This window comes from Schistocerca piceifrons, chromosome 1 (genome assembly GCF_021461385.2).
Source record: "Schistocerca piceifrons isolate TAMUIC-IGC-003096 chromosome 1, iqSchPice1.1, whole genome shotgun sequence".
Taxonomy (NCBI): Eukaryota; Metazoa; Arthropoda; class Insecta; order Orthoptera; family Acrididae; genus Schistocerca; species Schistocerca piceifrons.
In genome coordinates, this window is record NC_060138.1 from 646,244,842 (window position 1) to 646,267,444 (window position 22,603).

General features: G+C 39.6%; 1 protein-coding gene across 4 annotated transcripts in view; it reads left to right on the plus strand.

Annotated features, from left to right (window-relative positions):
• Nucleotides 1-2,966: 2,966 nt before the first annotated feature.
• Nucleotides 2,967-22,603, plus strand: part of LOC124805102 (transmembrane protein 203-like) — a 48,696-nt gene continuing 29,059 nt past the window's right edge. The window contains exons 1-4 of one of the 4 annotated variants that reach the window (XM_047265550.1): nt 2,967-3,082; nt 3,168-3,363; nt 3,618-3,786; nt 17,614-17,696. In XM_047265550.1, coding sequence (XP_047121506.1) covers nt 3,214-3,363; nt 3,618-3,786; nt 17,614-17,696 — 402 coding nt within the window. In that variant the 5' untranslated portion in view covers nt 2,967-3,082; nt 3,168-3,213. Of the gene's footprint in view, nt 3,364-3,617; nt 3,787-17,613; nt 17,697-22,603 lie in introns of those variants that run through there. The other 3 variants (XM_047265560.1, XM_047265567.1, XM_047265574.1) reach the window with 3 other exon arrangements.

The following is a 22,603-nucleotide window of genomic DNA, read 5'->3' on the forward strand; positions in this document are numbered from 1 at the left end:
GCAAAGAAGGGAAAGCAGAAAGGTGGAAGGAGTATATAGAGGGTCTATACAAGGGTGTTCTACTTGAGGACAATATTATGGATAAGGAAGAGGATGTATATGAAGATGAAATGGGAGATACGATACTGCGTGAAGAGATTGACAGAGCACTGAAAGACCTGAGTCGAAACAAGGCCCCGGGAGTAGACAACATTCCCCAGTCCTGACTAAACTCTACCATCTGGTGAGCAAAATGTATGAAACAGGCGAAATGCCCTCAGACTTCAAGAAGAATATAATAATTCCATTCCCAAAGAAAGCAGGTGTTGACAGATGTGAAAATTACCAAACTATCTGTTTAATAAGTCACAGCTGCAAAATACTAACGCGAATTCTTTATAGACGAATGGAAAAACTTGTAGAAGCCGACCTCAGGGAAGATCAGTTTGGATTCCATAGAAATGTTGGAATACGTGAGGCAATACTGACCCTATGACTTATCTTAGAAGCTAGACTAAGGAAGGGCAAACCTATGTTTCCAGCATTTGTAGACTTAGAGAAAGCTTTTGACAATGTTGACTGGAATACTCTCTTTCATATTCTGAAGGTGGCAGGTGTAAAATACAGAGAGCGAAAGGCTATTTACAATTTGTACAGAAAGCAGATGGCAGTTATAAGAGTCGAGAGGCATGAAAGGGAAGCAGTGGTTGGGAAGGGAGTGAGACAGGGTTGTAGCCTCTTCCCGATGTTGTTCAATCTTTATATTGAGCAAGCAGTAAAAGAAACAAAAGAAAAATTCTGAGTAGGTATTAAAATCCATGGAGAAGAAATAAAAACTTTGAGGTTCACCGATGACATTGTAATTCTGTCAGAGATAGCAAAGGACTTGGAAGAGCAGTTGAACGGAATGGTCAGTGTCTTGAAAGGAGGATATAAGATGAACATCAACAAAAGCAAAACGAGGATCATGGAATGTAGTCGAATTAAGTCGGGTGATGCTGAGGGAATTAGATTAGGAAATGAGACAATTAAAGTAGTAAAGAGTTTTGCTATTTGAGGAGCAAAATAACTGATGATGGTCGAAGTAGAGAGGATATAAAATGTAGACTGGCAATGGAAAGGAAAGCGTTTCTGCAGAAGAGAAATTTGTTAACATCAAGTATAGATTTAAATGTCAGGAAGTTGTTTCTGAAAGTATTTGTATGGAGTGTAGCCACGTACGGAAGTGAAACATGGATGATAAATAGTTTGGACAAGAAGATAATAGAAGCTTTCGAAATGTGGTGCTACAGAAGAATGCTGAAGATTAGATGGATAGATCACATTACTAATGATGAGGTATTGAATAGAATTGGGGAGAAGAGGATTTTGTGGCACAACTCGACTAGAAGAAGGGATTGGTTGGTAAGACATGTTCTGAGGCATCAAGGGATCACCAATTTAGTATTGGAGGGCAGAGTGGAGGGTAAAAATCATAGAGGGAGACCAAGAGATGAATACACTAAGCAGATTCAGAAGGGTGTAGGCTGCAGTACGTACTGGGAGATGAAGAAGCTTGCACAGGATAGAGTAGCATGGAGAGCTGCATCAAACCAGTCTCAGGACTGAAGACCACAACAACAACATCACAAACTGTGAAGATCACTGAACTGATATGAACTCATAGGGCACCTATTACGTAAAAACATTCCACAATCTACACAAGAATTACCTAAAAAGCATCCAAAGAAATGCTGTTTTACTGGTTAGTTTCGCACCCATTTTACAATGGAAGTGAATATTACAACTGTAACGTAATTTTGTAATTCTAATAAGAAGCCCATTGCTTCTTTTAAATTATCAGTTGTACTATACGTTATCTATTACTGTAAAGGTCAAATGACAATAAAATAATAATAATTATTATATATTTTCGGTAGCAAATAAATGTCGATGTGTTGAAATATTAGTCGCTCTGGGTGGCTACTCGGTCTTGCGCGCCTTGTCCGGTTCGCGCGGCTCCCCACGATGGAGGTTCGAGTCATTCCTCAGGCGTGGGTGTGTGTGTTGTTCTTAGGGCAAGTTAGTGTAAGTTAGATTAAGTTGTATGTAAGCTTAGGACCGATGACCTTTGCAGTTTGGTCCCATACCACCTACAACAATTTTTTTTCCAATTCTGAAAAATTGTTCCAGTTCTCAGCTCCTTACCTCAGCACTTTACCACACAAATTTGATCAAGAACATACACTATGAAGTTTGCTTTGGTCTTAACAAACTTCAACGTCTTTAGTTCCTCAATTCCGGTGCTATAATTCGACTTTTTTTCCACATGACCTGACTTTACCATTCGGTACTGGGTTAAACGATTTGACATGACCTAATGTTGGAATCATGGAGGTATAAGTATATATACCTCCATGATTGGAATACACTCTGACGTGACGTTTCTGTGATAGCGTCGTGACGTGACATGACGTGATGGCCAGGTGAAGTTGGGGGTTATTACAAAACACAACAGAAAACGTGATATGTGAAATACATGTCAACCTTCGTACAGTATTTAATTTAACAGAACCAAATAAAAATTAAATCAAATCAAAGTCTTGCACAATTTTGCCTGAACGTGGTATACAAGTTCAAGCATGCAAATGCTTGTACGCTCGCATAGCTGTGTATTATTGTAATTCGGCTAATATTAAGCTTCGTGTACAGCCATTTTGGGACTAGTGTAGCAGGGGATACAACCCGTCGGCTTTGGACAATGACGTCACAAGTGGCCAATCGAGAAGCTATTCTTCTTAGTGTTGTAGCTCCCTTCAGTGGCTGATAAGTGTGTTTTGGCTTTTTTTAAAAAAAATCTCACGAGATAAAATAAACAGATCCACTTTATTAAGCAATCAGTAAAAAAACGAAACTGAAACATAACAGCAAAAGCGAAAATGGTAAACTGCTCTCTGGCGACTTGTGACGTCATTGTCCAAAGCCGACGGGTTGTATTCCCTGCTACACTAGACCCGCCATTTTACTTGCGCAAGTTTTTCCTACACATGTTGAAGCATGCTTGAGGAAGTACTCTTGCGCACCTGTGCGTTTCAAGTATGGAGGTACCTCCATGGTTTCAAGGGTGCAGTTATATGTATGAATAAATCACAATAACAACAACAGTATAAATGCCTGTGGAATAATGTACCTAAATGTTGTATCGACAGGTCTGCCAACTTACGTTTGGTAGTGTTTTAACTTTTTAAACTTTCAATGGCTGACGCTGGTGTGACAGATGTGGTGCAGTGGAAAAAACGAGAAAGACCTAAACTTAATAATGATCATGTTTTAAGAAAACGTTTACCACCACGCTTACCCCGCCGGAAACAGGACATTTATATCACAAACAAATCTAATTACAAGGTAATTTATGTTTGCAGTTTAAAAGGAGTACACGAATCCTTCCCTTAGGAAAGTCGCTTACGCAATGGACTGTTCTTAATTTAAAAGATATTGTGAAATATTTGAAGTGGCGCTTATTTATCTTTCCTATGAATTCTTAAAATTGTTAAAATTCTGGGCTGTCTGTTACTAGGATTTTAGTTTACTCACACTATACTTATTAGAACTTAGATAATAATTGTAGAAATGTTCTGATTAATAGCACTGTATTGTAGGGTCAGCTGGCTCGTAGTGAGAAGCTTTTGGAGAGTGGTGAGCCAGAAATTGTAATTCACGGTCTGGGCGCAGCCGTTACCAGAGCTGTCAACCTCGCACTTCAGCTTAAGGAGAAGTTCCTTGGGACGGTTGAGCTTTCTGTAAATACCTCAACAGTGGATATCGTTGGTAAGACATATATTTCTATCACAATGACGTAATGGAAACCTGGGATAACAGATTACTTCAAGTGTGGAGAGGAGTTGCTGAATCTCTGTAATTCTGGACTATCATTTTGCACTGTATTTCACCTGTATGTGCTGTTTCCCGTATGCTTGCAAGAAATAGCAAACGTCGGAACTGCAGTTATATTGAAACAAGTTTTGTACAAGGATGTATACAAATTTTAGATGAAGCATGTGATTGTTCAGTCTACTGTACTTCTCTATTGCGCTTTGTCTTTTCACATAAGTATTTTGGTCCTTGTTGATTACCTTTCATAGGTGGCCGTAATAGAATTATTGGTCCTTCTCCCCTGTGGCCCTAAATTCTGCCAGTTTCATTTTTGTAATGAGCACCAGATCATGCACAGTGTAGGCTGACTTCCCTATTTACAGAACAATGTTCACAGTTCTGGGGTCTAGTGTAGCAGGGGATACAATCCGTCGGCTTTGGACAATGACGTCACAAGTCGCCAGAGAGCAGTTTACCATTTTCGCTTTTGCTGTTATGTTTCAGTTTCGTTTGTTTACTGATTGCTTAATAAAGTGGATCTGTTTATTCTATCTTGTGAGATTTTTTTTTTTTTAAAGCCAAAAACACTTATCAGCTACTGAAGGGAGCTACAACACTAAGAAGAATCGCTTCTCGTTTGGCAACTTGTGACGTCATTGTCCAAAGCCGACGGGTTGTATCCCCTGCTACACTAGTCCCCAGTTCTGCTAGAGTACTGACTGTCTATTTAGTGATTCAGAGGATTTGGGGATACACATTGCAGTGGTGGTAGGAATAACAGTTGCAATGTATGTAGCCATTGGCTTAAGTGCACTTACAGTGTAGCAGGCTGTTCCACTGCATGCTGCTTTTGTCAGTTTGTTTATGTCAGGACTGAACTGTAGTGAAGCCCAGGTCCTAGGTTAGGTTGAATTGTGACAATTTGGTGTGGATTGGTGAAATCTATGAATCTCAACACAAAAAAGTGATTGCCATCATAGATTGATGTATAGCATAGCCTGAGATGTATGTCCATCATCTGTGTTTTGTTTCTCATTTCACAGAAAATTTTGATGATATGGTTAAATTCTAACCTGATAGAATGAAGTGTCAGTAACTTTATATGTAAACAAATGTTGTGACCGGCTGTGGATAATTGACTTGGGATTCATTGCCTTCAATTCCCATCATTCATTGTGCCTACACATAACAGGTCAGGAGGAGTGTTCAATATGGGTCTTCAGGTTTGGCCAGTGACATAATGTTAATGGCTTGTGTTAGTCACCTTATGGCACATATCTTCACAGTTTTGTTGTTGTTTGGCGAAACCAATGAATGGGAAAAAAAACTGGTTGCAGTGTAAGATTTGATCTGTAGCTTATTCTGAGGTAGGCTATAGGTTATTGTGAGTTGGTGACATCAATGAATGTGTTAATAAAATAATAATAATAATAGTAATAATAACTGATTGTGCTGACAAACTGACCTGTAACTTTGCCCAAGATCTAGATTATGTTGGAAGGTGACAGTTTGGTTGTGATTTGGTAAGCCAACAAATGTGACCCTTGGGAAGCTGGTTGTGGTGACAGACTGATCTATAGTTTAGCCTGTTTGGAAAAAACCACCAATAACATCACATTACAGTTGCCATATTGTTTACCGGGTTTTCCCCATGTTTCCCATGTCACTGGTCAAAGCCAAAACTTGTACTGAACATTTATGTATATGTCAGGTACCAACAGCAACAAGCATCGAAAAAGGCACAGTACATAATAAGTGCACCTTCCCAAGCTGTCACTGAATACTGCCTTTGTGTAATTTGGTGCACACATCTAGTTTGCTTTGCTTATCATTCTCATAGTAGCTACATATTTAACCTATTTCTTTGTGATAGAAACAGCTGTGTAGGAAAATAGTTGCCAAAAGGGAAGTCAGTTGTGACTACCTTTAATACTATGTCATTGACCAAAGGTAAACAAACTTAATTTGTACAAATCCCTTACAAAATGAACAGTTACTGTAGGATATATTTACAAATAAATGTGATTTATAATTTGTGTTAGTAAAGTACCATTGGCTGATTTAAAATTAAATATTCCGTTTAAACCTCGAAAGTATGATGATACTGAAAAGTCCATCAAACATTCAAAGCAAAAGCACAATTAACTAAGTGTTTCTATACCACAGCTCGAAAGAATACTAACATGTGTACTAACATTGGAAATGCAAGTACTTTTACACTATCATGTTTCATACTTTTCATGAAGTAGGCGCCATACGAAGTAGTTCCTTAATCTTCTGTAAAAAAATAGGAATTGAGGGCCCATCAAAAGGTGCAGTTTCTTTCAAATGTCTGTGTAGTCACACTAGTTATTTGGAGGCTTCATGTGGGGCCACATATTTTGCCTCCATTGAAGAAAGAGCAACGCACTACTGTAATTTACCTTACCACTTAGACCTCCAAAAAACGTGAGTAGAATACCAATTGTTGTTGATCATCTTGTGCCTTTGTCCTCAGCATGATCAGCATCACTATAATTCACAGTACTACAGTCTTCATTATTCTCAAACTTAGTGCCATCTGCAGTTGTTGATTTCATATATCGGAGTGTTTTTTTGCACAATGCAGTTCTTGCTTATGTGGGTAATGGAACATCTCAGGGAAATAGCTGACAGCTTAGGAAAGAATGCTGGTATGTTTGCCAGGTGGTCACATAAGAGTCATGGAAGAGGCTCTACCTGCAGCTATTGAATGCCCTGGGTGCACTTGGTTGCAAATCATGGCTCACGTCAGCCCAAATGACCTGCCACCTGGATTGTCTGATTTGGTGAAAGCAACTAGCATCACACATGGGGTGTAGGCTAAGCTCATTATTTGTAGCGAGTTTGTTACGTATTGTGTGCCCAGAGTCAGTTGCAGTACTCTGGTTTGAAGTACAGTGGAAGGTCTAAAATAGAGGGTCAGACAATTCTGCAACAAAGTTATAGACACAAATTTCTCAACTTCTATCTGGTAGATAATTGTAGTTTCCCTCTCCCCACCCTACCCCCATACCAAACTCATTAGGTCAGGCATGCATTGCATGTAGGAGATGACTGCTATGTTAACAAAGTCCATGTAGTGTGCACACGGTTTTTTAAAAGAAAGTTAAAGAATCGCCACTTTCTTTGGATCACTGAAGATTAAACTGCAGGAGCATTCATGGTGAAGTCCCACAATTACTATTGTTTATAAAAGGTAATAATGCCTAGGTAGTATTAGAAACAGAAAATTGGTTAAAAGCAGAAGGGAGCGGCAATGGAATCCTAAGTACAGATTGGAATATTTATCATAAGTATAGGTTAGCAAACTATGGCAGCTGAGTATTGCAGTAAAGAAGTCAATAATATCTGTGATATTATTAAGGATTCTGAGTGTGAAATAAATTGGATGAATTTAAGCATCAAACGTGACTGCCGTCTCTAACATATCGGGCCTGAATTGGCGGTCATGCGTGCGTGGGGTGTGCTTGTGTGTGCGTGCGTGTGTGTGTGTGTGTGTGTGTGTGTGTTGCTGATGAAGGCTGTGGTTGAAAGCTTTATGTAAGCTTCTTTTGATTGTGCCTGTCTGCAACTTAACATGTCTTCTTTATGGTAAGTGGCAATCTGTCTTTTTCCTACATTGTTGATATTCCTACCCATAGTTTCCATTATTTGAAAGATGGTTCAAAAATGGTTGTCAGATACATTTGTAGACTGCTTTGGCCAATAGCAGTAGTGGCAGAGTAATTTAGAGAGAACTAGCAGAGTTTCATTTCATGAATAATTTTCCTGCCCAAACTTTGGTAACAGGAGGAGACTTCAGATTTCCAGCTATAGAATAGGAGAGTCATGTGATTAAAACTGGTGCCAAAGACAGGTATTCATGGACATTATCCTAAATGTCGTACTTCAGGCAGATAGTTAGAGAACCAACTCATGAGAGTAATATCTTAAGCCATCTCGCAACAAACAGTCCTGAAATTTTCAAATCATTTAAGGTAAAGGAGGCATAAATGATCAAGCTGTGGTAGCATCAGTGATTATGGTTGTTGTAAGGCCTGTTAAGAACAGTAGGACAGTATTCTTATTTAGCAAGGGTGACATGATATAAATAAATTACAGAATATGTTAGTAGTCAACCTCAAATACACAGTGCTGAGGACGAAGATGTGGAACACAGGTGGATAAGATTTAAAATCATAATTGAATATGCCTTAGACAAAGCTAGGTTGTAAGGGATGAGAAAGATCCACAGTGATTTAATAGCCATTTTAGAAAGCTGCTACATAAACACACAAAGATTCATCACAGATTTAAGAGAAGTCAAAAGCCGACCAAAGCAAAACTGAGCATAAGGAGAACAATGAGAGGGGCATTCACTGAGCTTGAAAGTAAAATTTTTCAAACTGATTTGAGTGGTAACTGTGAGGAGTTATGTTTTAAGTAAAACCAGTAAGTGTATTGAAATCATCTGTTCAGTAACTCAGTGACTATACTGACACCGCAATGTTAGATGACAAAGAGAACGCTGAAATACAGAATTTGTTCTTCCGAAAGTATCTTACCATGGAAGATTATATAAGGTCCTTCCTTTCAATCTTCACATGAACTTCAAAATGGCTGGTATTGAGATAAGTGATAGAATTGAAAAACAGCTACAGTTGCTTAGTAGTGGAAAGACAGCAGCAGTTTATCATAGCTCGCTGAAGCAATAAAGCGTTCCCAGCAACTGAAAGATGTGCATACCATTAAAATCAACATGGATTCCACAAACAGAGATCTTGAGGAAACTCGGCGCACTCTGTTCCTCCATAACAACTATAGTGCTGCAGACATCGGCACTCAGGTTGATGCTGTGTCCCTTGGCTTCAGAAAGCCATTTGATACAGTCCTGCCTTGTCATTTTGTGGGGGAAAAAAAATGAGCTTACGGAGCATTGGACCAGATTTGTGACTGGATTCCAGAGTTCCATGCCCATTAAACTCAAATGTTGTTGTGGGGGAGGGGGGGGGGGATTTGGACAAATGTAAAGATAATTTCAGGAGTACCCAAAGGAAGTGTGATGAGACCATTACCAGGGTTGCCACAGGTAATGGAAATCAGGGAAATTTGGAAAAACAAAAAACTGGAAAAATCTCATTTTTGTCTCAATAGATGAAATGGTTTGTTTACTGAAGTGTCATGCATCATCGCTGGATGAGTGCAGCTGAGTATGTGTGCAGTTTCCCTACCCCTTCATTACTATCACTTCTCCCCTTCCTACCATCCCCTCAGCTTGCAGTCAGTGCTGCCACCACTTCTTGCTGTTAGCCTAGCAGTTGCTAACGAGAGGCAGGGACTCATGAGGAATGGTTTGTTTAGGCCTGATTCTCAGAGACTAGAGACAGCAGCTGGAGGTGGTGGTCATGTGTGCGAGAGTTTTGGTTGAGCGATCCTTTATGGTGAGTTGCTACCTACCCTCATTATTATTGATCCTCAGATTATTTGAACAAGTTATCGGTTGCATGTATTGATCACTGTGGTCTAATTTCATCAACATGCTGTCTGTGACTCGCAAATAGCTGGCCGCACAAGTGGATTGCACAACAGGCCAAAACTGCAGGCTGTTTTTGCGGTTATCTCTAAACATTTTGATGCTTCAAAAGTAGTTCATATATTAGAAAGTATGAACAATATGAAGAAGAAAGTTATCAGCCACTAGTGGTTTGTACTCTATGTACTCATATACTTCTTGAAAGAAGCACCACACAATACCTGTAAAATAATAGTTATAACACAGTGGGTGATAACCGACAATAACAAACATAGTAGAACCTACATTTTATTAGCAGAGGCTTATTTTTAGCTGAGATTATTTCTGAAATCAGTGAAGGTACTTTAAATCTGTCGTGTGACTTCAGGGAAACACACATTTTTGTCACAGAATGTGTTTCAAAATAACATCAGTGGTCTTAATGGAACACGTGTACCATTTGGTTTGCTTTCTCCATCTGAAAACAGTTCATTACAAAATATGTTGGAGTTAGTACTTAAGATTTTTGCTCACATCAGGAAACGCCGTCTGCTTGCAAGATTTTTTAAGATGTTTCCGTGTTTGCACTGTTGTTTCTTGTACCTTACCTGCAAAGATGGATTGTCAACTTAACTTACGTCTTAACTTACCCTTGAGACCTCAAAATTTGTCTGGGGAAAATGCTAAAACTTGTCTGGAAATCAGGGAATTTATGTGGGGAAACTTGTGGCAACCCTGATTACTGTTCACAATATGTGTGATTTAGAGAATAGTGTCTAAAGCTCCATGAAAATTTTTGCACATGGTACAGTTGAACCAAAATTTTAGTGGTTGGGAGTGGAGGACTGGGCTCTTATTAACTGATGAGGTTGAGCTGAATATCATTTATTGAAATATTTATTTGAGGCAGGTTCAAAAATTTTGAAGGCTACAGTGGAGGTTCCAGTGTGGCTGCGAGATCATCAGTTGGGGGAAGATGTCGGGCATCACTGATCACCCAGTAATGTCCACAGACCTGTAACTGAGGTTGGTACAAGATACATGGCCCAATTGTATTGTAACCAACTTCTTAATAAGTCAGGCAACACATTATGTGAGATGAATATGGAATGTAATGCCCCCCTCGAGCACGCAGAAGTGCCACAACATGATGTGGCATGGGCTTGACTAATGTCTAAAGTACTGCTGGAGGGAATTGACACCATGAATGCTGCAGGTGCTGTCCATAAATCTGTAAGAGTATGAGGAGTGGAAATCTCTTCTGAACAGCATGCTCCAAGGCATCCCAGAGATGCTCAATAATGCTCTTGTCTGGGGAGTTTGGTTTCCAGCAGAAGTGTGTTCCTGGAGCCACTTTGTAGCATTTCTGGACATGTGGGGTCCTGCTGGAATTCCCATGTCCATCGGAATGCACAATGGACATGACTGGATGCAGGTGATCAGACAGGGTGCTTACGTGTGTGTCACCTGTCAGAGTCATATCTAGATGTATCAGGGGTCCCATATCACTCCAACTGCACACACCCCACACCATTACAGAGCCTCCATCAGCTTGAACAGTCCCCTGCTGACATGCAGGGTCCATGGGTTTGTGAGGTTGTCTCCATACCTGTACACGTCCATCTGCTTGGTACAATTTGAAGTGAGACTCATCCGACCAGACAATACATTTCCAGTCACCAACAGTCCAGTGTCGGTTTTGACGGGCCCAAGCGAGGCGTAAAGCTGTATGTTGTGTAGTCATCAAGGGTACACGAGTTTGCCTTCGACTCCAAAAGCCCATAATGATGATATTTCATTGAATGGTTCACGCAGTGACACTTGTTGATGGCCCAGCATTGAAATCTGCAGCAATTTGTGGAAGGGTTGCACTTCTGTCATGTTGCACGATACCCTCCAGTCACCATTGGTCCAGTTCTTGCAGGATCTCTTTGTGGCTGCAGCAATGTCAGAGATTTGATGTTTTACTGTATTCCTGATATCCACTGTTCACTCGTGATATGGTTGCATGGAAAAATCCTCACTTCATCACTGCCTTGGAGATGCTGTGCCCCATCACTTGTGTGCCAACTATAACACCACGTTCAAACTCACTTTAATCTTGATAACCTGCCATCGTGGCAGCAGTAACTAATCTAACTACTGTGCCAGACACTTGTTGCCTTATATAGGCGTTACTGACCACAGCACTGTATTCTGCCTTTTCACGTATCTCTGTACCAGTTTCTTTGGTGCTTAAGTGTGTGTCAAGAACGTTCAGAAGGGATATTACAGTTAAAGTTTTATAAATCCTACATATTAATAAAATTTGTAGCTTAAAAACTTTCTGTAATCCATAAACCCTCATTTAATAAAAAAATTTCAAAGCTGACTCCAAATCTTAACATGTTCAAAAGATTAAATTTTAATCATGCAATGTTAACAAAATTGTATAGCCTTGAAGAAATAAAATAATTTAAAAGACTATCTAAAATCCGCAGATTCTCGTTTCAAAAATCGAATTTCAAAACTGAATCCCAATGTTACCATTACCGAATAGATAGAACTTTAATTATGTGATAGCGCACTCTCATATTTTGATAATTATGGCACTGTTTGACCTGCCATCTCAACAGGCTTCTGCTGTACAATAATCAAAGGTAATTGAATCCATAGTTATTTAGTTTGCCGTCATGGACAATAACTCATCCATCATAACAAGTTATACCATATAAAAAAAACCAATTAATCCTGATCACCGATCACCATTAGACTAAACATATACAACACGCGACTACTGGTGCCCGCTGCACCACATTAGTTGTATGGCACTACATGCTGAGCTCTCAACACGCCAAAGCATCAGCAGCCCAAGGAATCATCAGCTAAAGTAATTCATTTCTCATGCAGTGCAATTCAAATTACTTAGCACAATTTAAAGTAGATTTATTCCAGCATAACAGCCCATTGATTTTCATAAGTATCACTTACACTAGGTAACTAATAACTATACTAGATACACATGCTGCTTTCGAGAAAGAATTTTTTCGATTAATGTTGACTTGCCAATATTTGTATCGCCATAAAGGTATGGACCGAAAGGCCTTGTTATACCACCGTACAATGCGACCTGCCCAGCCATTATAATTTAGATGACACTCGCTCAAAGACTTGACGACCAACCTATTTGCCTGAAAAGAATCGAAATACTTCTCAATAAAACTAAAAAAGGGTCTGTGTAATCGATCCTAGTAGTTCGGTCAGCCCACCTACGCAACCGAAATTTAAAAGACAAACATGAATCATTACAATTAGACATTGGAAGAGAGTCATATTTTGTTATGTAAATTAGTGCTGACTTTCGGCTTCTACAATTCTGAACATCAAATACACCATTAATACTCCCGTACATAAACTCTATCCCAGATCTAACTTCATTTAAAAACATATTTCTTTCAGCTTTATGTAACAATGAAGATGCGTCAAATTACCTTGAGCAAAAGGTTCCTCTGATACACAATACGTTCAGAAGGGATATTACAGTTAAAGTTTTATAAATCCTACATATTAATAAAATTTGTAGCTTAAAAACTTTCTGTAATCCATAAACCCAGTTCCATCTGAGATGTAAACAAAATTCATTCTGACATTTACAATGCCAATGCATCTTCTCTTTAGATAACTTGTGTACAAGCCTATATTTATTTTTACCCTGATCAGGAGACCTCACTACCCGTGATGCCATTTTCTAGGATGGCCTTCGGCTGTGTGTCTGAGGTATGACTTCTGAGGCTTTCTTATTGAGGCTCTAATAATTATACCACAATGGCCTATAACGCCCTTGTCTAAAATCGAAGTACCTATTAGCACACCTTATACCGTTAGGCATAAAAACAAATTCTCTGTATGCGTCCCTAAACTGACGAATTAAATCATCCAAGTTTGGCTTATAATACCACAATTCTTCTAACACAATAACAGCAGCAGAATGATTTATTTTGTTGCCGTAAAACGTTACAGCTAATTCATCAATCCTCTGTTGATTGTTGGGAACTAGGAATGCCTGGCGCAGGTCATCTGGGTAATTTAGGATATGGTCCCAGTTGGCATAAAAAAACTCCAACTCAGACATTAGCTGTAAACAATAACCTTTATTCAGAGAGTAACAGTACCTTTCTTCTTACACAATGTCATATAAACTCTCTAGTATTCCTCCTACTACATTTACGCCATGGAACACCTGCAGAACACTCGGGATTTAGATCAAAAGGACCAATTTTATTAGTGCACGCTATACGAACTTTTTCAAGAGCACCTTGATCCTCAAATATTTTCTTGTTAGCCCTTTCATTCAAAGTAAGACGTTCAATCCTAACATTAATTCTATACACGTATGTCACTACTTTATTAATTATTACTGAAGCATATTTATTAGAAAAAAACTTGAATTCATCTGTAATATCATAATGCTGAAGTTTTGCAAAGTTCTTGCTGTTTCTTTATGTTTCTCACTGATGCCCATTTTACCATACTCGAATCTTACACCATCTGTTTGCGTAACCTCTGTACGCCATCTACACATACGACCAAAGTAGGGCCTACTCAGATTCGTCCGTCGGCGTATCCAACGCCTCGGGCGTGCAGCGCGAAACTTGCGGTACATCCTCATCCGACGATATACAAACGATTTCCTCCGGGTTTCCACATCCGACGTGTCCGACACATCCAGTTCCTCCTTCAAAGAACGACAATGTAAAATGTGACAATCAGCATGTACAACATTCAAACGTCAGTGCTTCGTCACCAATACTAAATTCGTTTGATACAAATATCACCAGGCCACGGTGTTTAATAACCATTCCAGGTTTATTTTTTACATTAAAAGTAACAGGACGTCCTTCAACAATACGCTTCAACGTAGAAGCATACTGCCTCCACCTAGACCATTCAAATTCTTCAAAAACAATTACATTATGTACACATGCATCATAACCGCCAAATCCGAATTCGGAACAAAAGGGTAGATACACATGCTGCTTTCGAGAAAGAATTTTTTCAATTAATGTTGACTTGCCAATATTTGTATCGCCATAAAGGTATAACTGCTTCTTACGAACCTCCGTGGACCAAAAGGCCTTGTTATACCACCGTACAACACGACCCGCCCAGCCATTATAATTTAGATGACACTCGCTCAAAGACTTGACGACCAACAGATTTGCCAGAAAAGAATCGAAATACTTCTCAATAAAACGAATGTGTGACCAGTTGTTAACTAAAAAAGAGTCTGTGTAATGCCCAAGGCGTTGGATACGCTAACGGACGAATCTGAGTAGGCCCTACTTTGGTCGTATGTGTAGATGGAGTATAGAGTTTACGCAAACAGATGGTGTAAGATTCGAGTATGGTAAAATGGGCATCAGTGAGAAACATGACGAAACAGCCAAGAACTTTGCAAAACTTCAGCATTATGATATTACAGATGAATTCAAGTTTTTTTTCTAATAAATATGCTTCAGTAATAATTAATAAAGTAGTGACATACGTGTATAGAATTAATGTTAGGATTGAATGTCTTACTTTGGATGAAAGGGCTAACAAGAAAATATTTGAGGATCAAGGTGCTCTTGAAAAAGTTCGTATAGCGTGTACTAATAAAATTGGTCATTATTACATAAAGCTGAAAGAAAAAATGTTTTTAAATGAAGTTAGATCTGGGATAGAGTTTATGTTCAGGAATATTAATGGCATATTTGATGTTCAGAATTGTAGAAGCCAAAAGTCAGCACTAATTTACATAACGAAATATGACTCCCTTCCAATATCTAATTGTAATGATTCATGTTTGTCTTTTAATGTTCGGTTGCGTAGATGGGCTGACCGAACTACTAGGATCGATTACACAGACCCTTTTTTTAGTTAACAACTGGTCACGCATTCGTTTTATTGAGAAGTATTTAGATTCTTTTCAGGCAAATCAGTTGGTCGTCAAGTCTTTGAGCGAATGTCATCTAAATTATAATGGCTGGGCGAGTCGCGTTGTACGGTGGTATAACAAGGCCTTTCGGTCCACGGAGGTTTAAGAAGCAGTTATACCTTTATGGCGATACAAATATTGGCAAGTCAACATTAATCGAAAAAATTCTTTCTCGAAAGCAGCATGTGTATCTACCCTTTTGTTCCGAATTCGGATTTGGCGGTTATGATGCACGTGTACATAATGTAATTGTTTTTGAAGAATTTGAATGGTCTAGGTGGAGGCAGTATGCTTCTACGTTGGTCAAAAGAACCAATTTTATTAGTACACGCTATATGAACTTATTCAAGAGCATCATGATCCTCAAATATTTTCTTGTTAGCCCTTTCATCCAAAGTAAGACGTTCAATCCTAACATTAATTCTATACACGTATGTCACTACTTTATTAATTATTACTGAAGCATATTTATTAGAAAAAAACTTGAATTCATCTGTAATTTCATAATGCTGAAGTTTTGCAAAGTTCTTGGCTGTTTCGTCATGTTTCTCACTGATGCTCATTTTACCATACTCGAATCTTACACCATCTATTTGCCTGAAAAGAATCGAAATACTTCTCAATGAAACGAATGCGTGACCAGTTGTTAACTAAAAAAGGGTCTGTGTAATCGACCCTAGTAGTTCGGTCAGCCCACCTACGCAATCGAACATTAAAAGACAAACATGAATCATTACAATTAGATATTGGAAGAGAGTCATATTTCGTTATGTAAATTAGTGCTGACTTTCAGCTTATACAATTCTGCACATCAAATACGCCATTAATACTCCCGAACATAAACTCTATCCCAGATCTAACTTCATTTACAAGCATTTTTTCTTTCAGCTTTATGTAACAATGAAGATGTGTCAAATTACCTTGAGCAAAAGGTTCCTCTGATACACAATACTCCAAAATAGACCAAACAGACAAAATAGTGTCCACAAAGTGCTGTTTTCCAGACACAGAAGCAGCATCGACTGTAATAAGAAAGCCCTCGCTCCTCTTTTTATACCTTGGACATGTGCCAGACGTTGTTGCAACTGCCTCGCGTTGGCGTGGGTATAAAAAGAGGAGCGAGAGCTTTCTTATTACAGCTGATGCTGCTTCTGTGTCTGGAAAACAGCACTTTGTGGACACTATTTTGTCTGTCTGGTCTATTTTGGAGTATTGTGTATCAGAGGAACCTTTTGCTCAAGGTAATTTGACGCATCTTCATTGTTACATAAAGCTGAAGGAAAAAATGTTGTTAAATGAAGTTAGATCTGGGATAGAGTTTATGTTCGGGAGTATTAATGGCGTATTTGATGTTCAGAATTGTAGAAGCTGAAAGTCAGCACTAATTTACATAACAAAATATGACTCTGACTTATTAGTTAACAACTGGTCACGCATTCGTTTTATTGAGAAGTATTTCGATTCTTTTCAGGCAAATCAGTTGGTCATCAAGTCTTTGAGCGAGTGTCATCTGAATTATAATGGCTTGGTGGGTCGCGTTGTACGGTGGTATAACAAGGCCTTTCGGTCCACGGAGGTTCCTAAGAAGCAGTTATACCTTTATGGCGATACAAATATTGGCAAGTCAACATTAATCGAAAAAATTCTTTCTCGAAAGCAGCATGTGTATGTACCCTTTTGTTCCGAATTCGGATTTGGCGGTTATGATGCACGTGTACATAATGTAATTGTTTTTGAATAATTTGAATGGTCTAGATGGAGGCAGTATGCTTCTACGTTGAAGCGTATTGTTGAAGGAGGTCCTGTTACTGTTGTTTTAGAAGAATTGTGGTATTATAAGCCAAACTTGGATGATTTAATTCGTCAGTTTAGGGACGCATACAGAGAATTTGTTTTTATGCCTAACGGTATAAGGTGTGCTAATAGGTACTTCGATTTTAGACAAGGGCGTTATAGGCCATTGTGGTATAATTATTAGAGCCTCAATAAGAAAGCCTCAGAAAGCATACCTCAGACGCACAGCCGAAGGCCATCCTAGAAAATGGCCTCACGGGTAGTGAGGTCTCCTGATCAGGGTAAAAATAAATATAGGCTTGTACAGAAGTTATGTAAAGAGAAGATGCAGCGACATTGTAAATGTCAGAATGAATTTTGTTTACATCTCAGATGGCAGTTGTTGGGACGTTCGTATTATTTATTGGCTATTTCAGGATGGCTTACAACTTGCATTGGCATTGTAAATGTCAGAATGAATTTTGTTTACATCTCAGATGGCAGTTGTTGGCACGTTTGTATTATTTATTGGATATTTCAGGATGGCTTACAACTTGCGTCCCGCTGTGCGATACCGAAGAGGAGAGTGTGAAACCATTACCAATACTCATCAACAAACCCAAGGTACCGAACATCACACAGCTACTTCTTCTTCGCAGCACGGGACAAGTGAGGACTCTGCACAATCTCAATTTGATGACGGATGGTAGATGCCGCTGTCGCGCATGCCAGCATACTTATTCGGAATTGCGAGGTCATCCGCTGCGATTGAAAACCCTGTGGTAGCCCCATTAGAAAGTGAAGTCTTGCCACCTAGTATTACTAGTGGCAAGATTCCGCGATTTAGGGATTGTGTAAGTTCCCCAAATTCGCCGGCAGGCCAGGACGTGCCTGACCGGCTTGGACATGTGCCAGATGTTGCTGCAACTGCCTCGCATCGGCATGGGTATAAAAAGAGGAGTGAGAGCTTTCTTATTACAGTCGATGCTGCTTCTGTGTCTGGAAAACAGCACTTTGTGGACACTATTTTGTCTGTTTGGTCTATTTTGGAGTATTGTGTATCAGAGGAACCTTTTGCTCAAGGTAATTTGACGCATCTTCATTGTTACATAAAGCTGAAAGAAAAAATGTTTTTAAATGAAGTTAGATCTGGGATAGAGTTTATGTTCGGGAGTATTAATGGCATATTTGATGTTCAGAATTGTAGAAGATGTTCAGAATTTTCATCATATCATCATCTAAACTAAAAATTAAGAGGCAGTTCTATTAAGACAGAAGAAAATTTCTTACACTAGTGTTTGTAATTAAATGAAGTACAACATTGACTACAAGCATACAAAGGCTGTATACCTTATCACAACTTACAAAATCATCAGTTTTCTGTTCCTGTAGCAAAACTATAAATAGACTTCCTTGCATTTGTCAGCAGAATGCATCAGGTGTGTAATACTTTCACAGGCACTACTGATGAAGTACAAACCTCCTCTTTTTTATCGCCTGTGTGGTGCCAGAGAAATAAATCTCAACAAGAATTCCAAATACAATAAAGTCTTGCATGATCAGCGCAAATGCGTAAATTGTCATTATAGAACATCCTTGTAGCAGTCGGCATAGAGAGGGAGAATTAACAACCCACAGCTTGCTATAGACTCAAGCAAGACAAAAAGGACAACAGCAGTACCATACTACAGCACTGGAACGTTTGATGAAGTCATATTTCCTGCAAACATTTCACATTAATGAAGACAACACTGACCTTGTTCCATATCCATAGATGGTGCACGTGACACCCCCCACACAAACTCCATAGTTAGCTTGTGACATCTACTGTCCAAATGTTTCCACAGAATTCCAATCCTGCTCACTGCACGTGCAATAGCAGCTCTTCACTACAAGATTTTTTTGTACAAACCAATATGGTGAACATTTGGTAAAATAGTAAAACAAAGAGCTCATACTGACTGCAAGGATGGCATAAAATCCAATTACATGCCGCTCATAATATCACCCACAAGAACGTGCTTGCACGAGATGACCACTAACTATGGCAATGATGTTGAACTGCAGTAATTAACAGCAGTTCTAAGGCATAACAGAGACCAATCAAACTCAACTTAAAGGGGCAGTGTCTATACAGTAAACAGGCTTCTGCATTTTGGATCAATGAACCTGCACACTATTGTAATAAAATCCTTTCAAGCTGATAACTCGGATGTCTTGTGCACAATTCACAGTTGTAGAGCTGCTATTCAATGATGTGGCCATGGACACCAATCAAAAATCCTAGCTCTATTGTGCCTGAGCTGCACAACACTAATTTGGCGATCAAACCAAAAGTTCTAATGGGTACCAAGTTAGAGCGCCAACTGACAGCTTCTCGCCTCCACTATGCACTGCATGTCCACCAGAGAGGGTGTTCACGCTACAGCCTGGAGGCCAGCTAAGGATCAGCACCCCCAAAGTCCGGTGCCAGCAAGTAGACGCATGTATTCAGATTGTCAGAATGGTAGACATCCAGCACACTATTATCTATAAGAAGGTGACAACGTCAGAAGACGGTAGTAAAATGCAGCAAGATCTGCAGTGGTTTCATGAGTCGTGCAGAAACTCTGGAGCGACCTTAAATAAATAAAAAATAGTAGGGAAAGCAGATTGCAGACAGATTTAGAGGAAGAATCTTAAGGAAATGTAACTCATCCATGAAAGAAGTGGCTTACAAAATACTACTTCTGCTGATTCTTCAGTACTGCTCATCAGCCAGAGACTCTTCCCAGGATGAATTATTAGATGACATAGACAAAATCCGATGAAGAGTGCACATTTCACCATGGGACCGTTTTGTCAGTGTGGGAGCATTATGGAGGCGCTAAACAAATTCCAGTAGTACAAGAGATACGTTGTGCATTAGAGAGAGATTTACAATTAAAATTCGGTTGGACAGCATTTTACTAGTCACACATGCATCTGACAAAATGACCACAGTGAGAAAATTAGAGTTAATATGGAGGTCAACCCACAATCATTTTTCCTATATGCCCTTTGCAAATGGAACAGGGGAGGGGGTATGAGGTAATGGTATGAAGTGGTTATAACGAATGTGCAGCTACTCGTGGAGGTCCAGTGTGGTCTGTAATTATGGTATGGTAGCAAAACTTTGTAGATATGCTAATGCCTTAAAAAGGATATATGCTAATGCACTAATGAGGAACCGATTTATCCTGGAAAATAAATTAGTTACAATTTTGGCCACTAGGTGCAAATCTGCTGCTGTACACTGTTCGTATGATAGTATGACATCCATGCTGTCATTTACCAAGCCATAATGTGAGTGAGTGAACAGTAAGGTTATTGAGGAGAAAGACCATGCACTGTTAGTGAAACTGTTCTTTGTGAACAACAGCAATTACAGTGCAGCACTGAGAGAGTACTGCTGACTGAAAGGTATGAGGAGAGAGTTAGTGTCATTAAATGGTGTAAAGAAGATGAAGATGAAAATCGAAAACACAAGTGAACTTGTTGTGGCGCGTGGAAGAGGAAGCCATTCTCTCCCAGTGGAAGTTATTGACAAGGTTGCTATTGCTGTAACTGGCCTTGTAGCATGAGGCCCAGGTAGTGCTAGTGCTTATGCAGTGCCACGAGAATCGTCCATCCCACAGTCAACAGTACAGAAAGTTTTGTGGTCTGTTTTACTCCAGTATCCATGCAAGATCCAGATGTTGCATCAACTGAAACCTCATGATCCCTAGCAATGATCTGAATTTGCTCTTCGGTTTCTGGCTTGATTCGAAGTTTGTGACACGTGACCAGGCAATATTTTATGGAGTGACAAGGCACATTTTACACTAGAGGATGTGGTGAATACACAGAACTGTCAAATGTAGACTACGGTACTGTTAAACCACATGGTTTGCATGAAGAGCCATTGCACTCACCGTATGTGACTGTGTGGTGTGTATTCACTAACACCTTTATTCTTGGTCTATTCGTCTTTTAAGAGAATAGACCTAGAGGGCCTGTCAAGTGTACTGCGACATCTGCATATTATCGAGACTTCTTTGTACAGCATGTGATTCTTGCTTTGGAGGAGCACAGCTGTGTGGAAACCACTGTTTTCATGCAAGGTGAGGCACTTGATGTCACTCACCAAGTGAAAGACATGTTTTTTATCTTTAGAGGCTTTCCTGATGCATGACATGCTAGATGACCTGATCTGAAGCCAAGTGATTTTTGGTTCTGGGGATATCTAAAAAATGTGTTTACCAGGGACGTTCGGTCTCTACTTGATCTGAAGGCCAGTATACAGGAATACATTGCTCAGAGTCCACCAAAACTGTTGCAAACAACTCTTGATCGCATCATTTTGCAGATGTGGCATCTTGTCGACATGTTCGTATTGAAAAAATTGCGTAAACAGTGGTTAATAATAAAATCAACATTATGCCTCTCACTCATTTGACCTTCTCTGCTGGCATCCAATTCCTAATCCATTATGTGTGGTAACATTACTGTACATCTTTCTTGCAATCACAATGCCGCGTTTGCACCTGGTGGCCAAAATTTGAACTAATTTTTTTCCATCAGGAATTGGCTCTGCATTACCACATTAGCATATCTACCAAATTTAGTTGCCGTATCATAATTATAGCCCACACTCGACCACTATGCATAGCTGCAGTTTAAGTATAACCACTTGGTACCCTTCACTAGACATTGTCTGTTTTTTTGTGACTTGTAGATGTAGGTGTTGATGAGTCTTGAGCTCTTGATGCAACATTAGCAGCATATGATAAATTTGATCTTTTACAATGTGTTAAATACACCAAACTTCCATTTATTTCTTGTCAGAGCTCAGTGTTGTTAAAAGGAGGGTATTCACCAGGTATCCATTTTGGTTCAGTTGGTAAAGATAATGATTTTGTATCCATCACACCATATTTCCCTAAAATTCTCATCACATGTGAAGACTGATAAATATAAATATATTTGTCAAACTTTTTTGAGTTGTAATAGTAGGAAGTAATCAACGTTTTCTACAGTGATCTGAAAATGTTTACCCAACAGTTCAGTAAATTTAGTTGTTGCATCAATAGAGCCCACAGTCACTCCATTTTCAAAATAATACAGCAGTATCGGTCTTCGCTATAAAACATGCATGGATATGAACAGCTCCATGGGTGGCGGCGTGACGGCATGACGGCAGCCTCAGCGTCCATCGGTTCTGGCACCACTGGAGGAACACAGTGGTGGCCAGAGGTGGGGCCATTGCGGCAGCGAGAGGCATCCGTCTGGTGCAGGTGACCAGACTGGCAATGGTGGCGTTGGCAGGAGTGCCCGTGACCACAAACAGCGGAGGCCGCAAGTGGCGGAGGCCTCCAATTCTGCCAGAAAATAACCAGCGGCAATAAACCGAGGATGGCACAAACAGATGTGTTTCCGGTGTTGCTTGACAGTGCCGGAGAGATCAGAAATGACAAATAAGGTGTGGCCAAGCTGGCGAAGAATGCGCCCCTGCTCCCAGCGCCGCCTGCTGG